The sequence below is a fragment of the Leptinotarsa decemlineata genome, unplaced genomic scaffold (assembly GCF_025532065.1).
Source record: "Leptinotarsa decemlineata unplaced genomic scaffold, Ldec_3_MD MMD2_tig00001064_RagTag_RagTag, whole genome shotgun sequence".
NCBI classification, from domain to species: domain Eukaryota; kingdom Metazoa; phylum Arthropoda; class Insecta; order Coleoptera; family Chrysomelidae; genus Leptinotarsa; species Leptinotarsa decemlineata.
Window position 1 is genome coordinate 752326 of NW_027412558.1, and position 6273 is coordinate 758598.

Sequence of the window (6273 nt, forward strand, 5' to 3'; positions counted from 1 at the left end):
TTAGGTAACAAGTTCGTTTGTCCGTGGCACAATTGCAAGATTTGTTCGAAACGGACGATAAGGTGTTGTGTCAAGTGTATAAATTCATACTGCCCGTCTCATTCTGAGGGAAACGTTCGGTACGACAATCTGCTTGGATTCGTATGTACCAGTCATGATCCTGTAAGTATTTTCTTCGCTGAATTACCTCCTACATGTTTCCAACACATATTTGTCTAGGGAAATTTAATCGAACTTTATAAACAAATATGCTTCCATTACATTACAGGTTCTATTCAAAATAATATTTCAAAATAAGAAATATGCTATTTTCAGAATATCCCGTGTCTGTATTAATTTATTTCGAAATGCAGACCTTGTTGTTGGGAAACAACTATGAATTCATTAATCAGACCATCAAAAATTCTCCAGTATAATAATTGTAAATTTCAAATTGCCCTAACTTTTTTGACAGTAAACTTTTGGTACTTTTCATGAAAAACCTAATTCCCACACGTTTTCCAAGTAAAAAAAGGTACACCTCCTCAACAACGCTGGAGATGATCGTTTTCGAGATATTTACAAGTTTCGATATCGATGCATATTACTTGCATCAAATTTGATTTCAATAATTTTTGTCACTCTCCGCTTGCAAATTAAGGTGATTAAAATGAGTAGGTTATGAAAGTTTGTTTATAAAAATAAAAGTTCGCTATCACATTTTTAACTATTAATTGACAAATTCACAGTTCGGAGTTTATAAAGTGATAACGCAAACTCATTTCCAAGACAGATTCTTTGTATGGGTAGGCATATTCAGAGATTATTTAATTGGGCCCTATTTTCTCCCCTTATGTTTGATGGAGATGCTTACCTACATTTTTAGGAACACGAGCTTCCCCAACTTATGGAAGATGTTCCCATTGGTCTCCGAAATCACTCTTGGTTATTCACGATGGGTCTCTTGCTCATTTTAGTGTGATAGCAAGAAATTTTTTAGACGTAGCATATCCCCAACGATGGAGGCGTTGAGCATTAGCCCCCGAGGTCACCGGACCTCAATCCCGTCGATTTTTTCTTCTGGGGACACCTAAAATCACTAGTTTATGCCAGCCCCATTGAAAACGAGGAAATGTTGAAGGATCGCGTCATAGCTTGCTGCAAAACGATAAGAAATACTCCGGGCATTTTTCAACCGGTGCGGAATTCTTTGAGGAGGAGAGCAGAAGCTTGTATTACTGTTGGGGGTCGTCACTTTGAACAGTTGTTTTAATAGTTGTTTCGTTCAATTTTTATATGTTTATTTTCCTAATGAATAACATAGTACTTCTCCGAACTGTTTTTTTTACAAACTCCGAAATGTAGTACTTTTTAATTCAATAATTAAACCTGAGAAATTTTTTTGATTTGGATTGAATAAGCAGTTCGATAATGCCCCGTTTAGAAGAAGTCTGTACGGGTATACTGCATATAAAGTTTGATGAAAATAAATAAAACGTATGACAAAGAGCTACCATGTTTTGAAAAATTTCAACAACCTGTATTTCGAAAACGAATCGTTTTTCGTTAAACATTTGATAGGAAAAAATTGTTTATTTTGACGAGATCCACCACATACTTAGTTTTTGTAATGTTCTCAGCAACTTCATTTAGCACCCTAAGAGCTAAGTAATGAGCATCGATATAGAAAATTGTAAATATCTCGAAAACGATCACCTCCAGCGTTGTTGAGGAGGTGTACCTTTTTTACTTGGAAAAGGTGTGGGAATTAGGTTTTTTCATGAAAAGTACCAAAAGTTTAATGTCAAAAAAGTTAGGGCAATTTGAAATAAATAAGGCCATGTTTTGTGACCTAACCAAAGCCTTCGATTGTGTAGACCACATGCTGCTTCTTCGCAAGCTGGAAGTTTACGGATTTAGAGGATCGGCATTACTTTGGTTTGAGACGTACCTTTCTCATCGGCGGCAGAGTGTTCTATTAGATGGAATTTCATCAGAGGAACGCTTCATTGACAGTGGGGTTCCACAAGGTTCCGTTTTGGGACCGGTGTTGTTTCTCATTTATGTCAATGACTTGGACCATGTTAACATAAGTGGTAAATTCACATGTTTCGCTGACGACACCACTATCCTCTGGCATAGCAATACATCCTCCAATTTACTTGATCAAATCATCGTCGACATAAGAACGGTTAAAGAGTGGTGTGATTCCAATCTCTTATCATTGAACATCGATAAAACAAAGGTGATCACGTTTAGATGTAACATAGGGGAAGTACACTTGGAAAATATAAAAATTGAAAATTTGGAGAAAAACAAATTTTTAGGGCTCTAAAATTTGATTTCCATGTCGACTACTTATGTAAAAGACTAGTAGCAGGATGTCATGCAGTGAGAGTTGTTGCAAGAGAGTTGGACACTACTATCACAAGATCAGTTTATTTTGCACAAATTGAATCCTATTTACGTTATGGAATTTGTTTCTGGGGAAATTGTGCAAAATTTCGTTTCAATATGGTATTCTCTCTACAAAAAAGAGCCATCAGATATTTATGCAAGGCTAGCTACAGGGATTCATGCCGCCCATTATTTGTGAAGCAAAAAATTCTGACCTTAGTATGTCTTTTTATTTTGGAAATAGTGTGTCTTATCCACAAAAAATATAAAAATCAATTTGGGAACACCGCAACTTATAGTACACGTCAGTCTTACTCCGTTTCCCTTCCCACACCTTCTCTAGCCCTTACACAAAATTCTATTATTTTTAATAGCAAGAAGTTATTTAACCACCTTCCCAATAATTTAAGGTGAATATATAATGGAGAGTAATTCAGAAAGAAAGTGAAAGAATACCTTGTTGGGAGGCCCTATTATAGTGTGGATGAATTCTACCAAGGCTCTATCGAATAATTGACATGTAGCTTTGTGTAAACAAGTTATTGAAACCAACACAAAATGGCTATCAATGTTCATTATGTAGAATTATATATTTACGTTTACCTAATATTCATAAATTCATGTAGCTGTTCAGCTGGACTTGATATTGTTTTGTCCATATACTCTGCTCCGGTGTTTAAGCATTATTTTATAGTTTATATTTGTTAATTGTCCCTTATACATGTTTTACTTTACTTGACTTTGCCAATAAGATGTTTATATCTTGGGTAATAAAGCATATTTTGATTTGATTTGATTGTATAGCGTACGCTGCGCCCTCTAGATGTTACACGAAAATGAATACGAAATTATGATTTCCCACGTCAAAAGAACCCCGGTACCGAATTTCGTGCAAATAACTTATTTTTTGCAAGAGTTATTTTCAAAAAGCATTTTCGGAAAATTCATATAGACTTTTTTTTCTTAAAATTGTCTCTGGAATACGTCACTTGAATATTTTAACGTACTTATGTTACACCCTGTATAAGGATCATGATAAATAGTCTGTAAAGGTTGGAAAACTGCCTCATATTGAAAGACTACCTCATATAACACAACACAACAAAAAAATATTTTTTGAATGTTTCCTACACTAAATTAGTCAATTTCTACTAATTTTGGGGTGATAAAAACGAAAATAACAATGAAAAATTTTTATTAGCTCTGGTTTTTGAGATACACAGTACTTAATCTTGAAGAGTAGTTATACTATACGTGAAAAGTGAAAGTACATAAAACAATATTGTTATGTTTCTTTTAGAATATTTTAAGTACAAAATTAATAAAAAAAAAACATTATTCTTAGTGTTTTGACAAATAAAAGAAGTTTGTACCACCAAATTTCAATTAAGTCCATCCGATTCATTGTAAGATCGCTGTCGTTTAGCTTGTCTTTTATAAAACATATAACTTTTATATACATATATCTTTTATAAAGATATTTTCACATCATGTTTTAGAAGATTCCACTGTTGTAGTCTTGACCCTAACAGCTCAGCCTTTTCCTTAGACAAGCGAAGATCTCTTATAAGGTCACTCAACTCTGCTTGACTAATTCTGTGCGGATCACTAGACCTATCGCTTACCTCAAAATCAGGGTCATAGGATGTAGAAGGATGGGTTGCTCCTTCTAAACAGTCTTCATCACCTTCCTCTAAAATTTCATAGTTTTGGGGTGGAGAAGGGACTGGCAAATTGTCTGAGTGTGGTACAGGCCGAAGAGCAGATGGGAGATTAGGGTATTTAACCGTTCCTCTTTTCTTCATAGATAAACCTTGCTTAATGGGAGGAGTTAAGCAGAAATAACAGTCGTCTGTATGATTGGTAGGCTCACGCCAAACCATAGGTACTGCAAAAGCCATTGCCCGGTTTTTATTTTTCAGCCACTCTCGCAATATGACGGAACAAGAATTACAACATATATGAGGAACCCATGATTTATCTTGGTCCCCAACTTTCACACAAAAATAATGTTCATAGGCTGTCTTAACGATAGGTGTCATTTTACGTTTCTGAGCCTTAAATGTTATTTCACCACATATATAGCAAAAGCTATCGACAGAATTCACACACTTTCGAGGCATTTCAGATCAGCACTTAAATTAATTTAAAAATCAACTTCACACGATAATTTCAATAGCAACCACGTGCGTACAATTGACAAACTCACATAGGTTATGTTTACTACTTAAGAACAGCTGATGAGAGGGGTGTTATGTAAACAAACATGTGTACCAACTGTTGGTGATGAAATATTTCATTTGTTGAAAACTCATTATACATATATATAATATAATGATACTATATCTTGAAAACAAGAGCTAATATATAATTTTTATGGTCACTTTCGGTTTTAACACGTGGAAATACATTAAAATCATCTAATTTCAACCCCGAATTAAAAACTTTGTTGTGTTGTGAATTAGGCCAAGGTCTTTCCACCTGAAAATATAGCATTATTTTCCTTTTAGGCATTCGAGAAAACTTTTGTATTGTGCGCTACATTATTCAGACACTGTCAAAGTTATTTCCCGAGTTTGTTAGCCATGTTTTTATGCCTGATGTTTCATCCGAGGTTACGGTAGAAATTATTCCAAATGAGGCGATGGGGCAATGAACAAAGTGTTCTACCGCAGTCTCGGGCGAAACGTTGCGCTTAAAAATCTGTAGATTTTGGCCAAGAAACCTTTAAAATAGCTTTGACACAGCTATTTTCGGCCGTCACTCTTTGCTTAAACAAATCAACTGAATAAATCGATGCACTTTCCAGACCAAGTCCCAGAACGAACAAGTCCCTCTGAGGAAGAAACGCAGCAGCGCCCCCACCGAGGAAACGGCCGTCACGTCGACCACCTCGGACGACTTCGAAGACACGGAGGATGAGGTGCCCCTCTCCGACCGGACCAGCAGGCGGAAAAAGACAACAAAGAAAGCCGCCCCCGACCTCGAGGAGTCCCACCTGTCGCCGAATCGGTCGCAGGACGAGACAGTTTCCAGCGCCACTGCCTCTGACTTGGAGGAGGCGGTTATCTTGAAGAGGAAGAGGCGGAGGCGGCGCTCCGGGAAGATCGGCTATATCCGGAAAAAAGCTAGGTTAAGCCTTGTACAGAAACAGTCAAACACTGCCACAGATACCGATGTCAGTTCGAAAGTAGCTAGGCTCGAGGTAGACGACACGTAGGGAGTTTGTAATTGTTTTAGGTGTGCTAGACGCGTTTCTTTTATTTCCAGTGTGTTTTATCCTCGGACCAGTTATTTACACAGCCCCCCTTGTAAATTCCCAGTGAAATATTATTTATATTTATCGATATTGGAAGATTTTATTTCATTTCAATAAACATTTTTATATGATTTTTTGAGTTTTTATTGATGGCCGTTTGATGGCCGTTTTACAATTGAGTTTCAAGCGTTTGTGAATCGTTTGACGAATAATGTAGATGAATTAATTAAAAGCACAGTATTTGCTAACATTCAACCTGAAATATAGAGAAATATATGTTTAAACTCCTCTCTCAGCGTCTGGACCTGAAATGTGTTATTTAAAATGTACGCTGAAAAGTTTTGGATACTGTTTTTCATAACACTTATCTGATTTCTTCCTTCAATACTTCATATGCTCATGTTATGTCTTTTGAATAGTCATAAAAATCTTCATTTCTCAAAATTCAGATATAATGAATTGTGATTATTTTAAAGGATAATTCAAATTTTCCAAAGAATATCAGTTCACGAAAAAATAACCGCTGCAGTTCCTTCTGGATTGTGTACAGGGTTTGTATGTGAACTGTAATACCTATACAATGACAATACAAAGGTGCAGGGCAAGTACAAGTGTTAAATTACAAAAATGTTCAATTC

At 36.0% G+C, this 6273-nt stretch overlaps 1 protein-coding gene across 3 annotated transcripts in view; it reads left to right on the forward strand.

The window, feature by feature from the left end:
* NSD (Nuclear receptor binding SET domain protein) overlaps positions 1–5766 on the forward strand; it is a 28982-nt gene extending 23216 nt beyond the window's left edge. For all 3 annotated transcript variants that reach the window (XM_023173402.2, XM_023173404.2, XM_023173403.2), the window contains 2 exons: positions 5–162; positions 5186–5766. In XM_023173402.2, coding sequence (XP_023029170.2) covers positions 5–162; positions 5186–5596 — 569 coding nt within the window. In that variant the 3' untranslated portion in view covers positions 5597–5766. The remainder of the gene's footprint in view (positions 1–4; positions 163–5185) is intronic.
* The last annotated feature ends 507 nt before the right edge of the window (positions 5767–6273 follow it).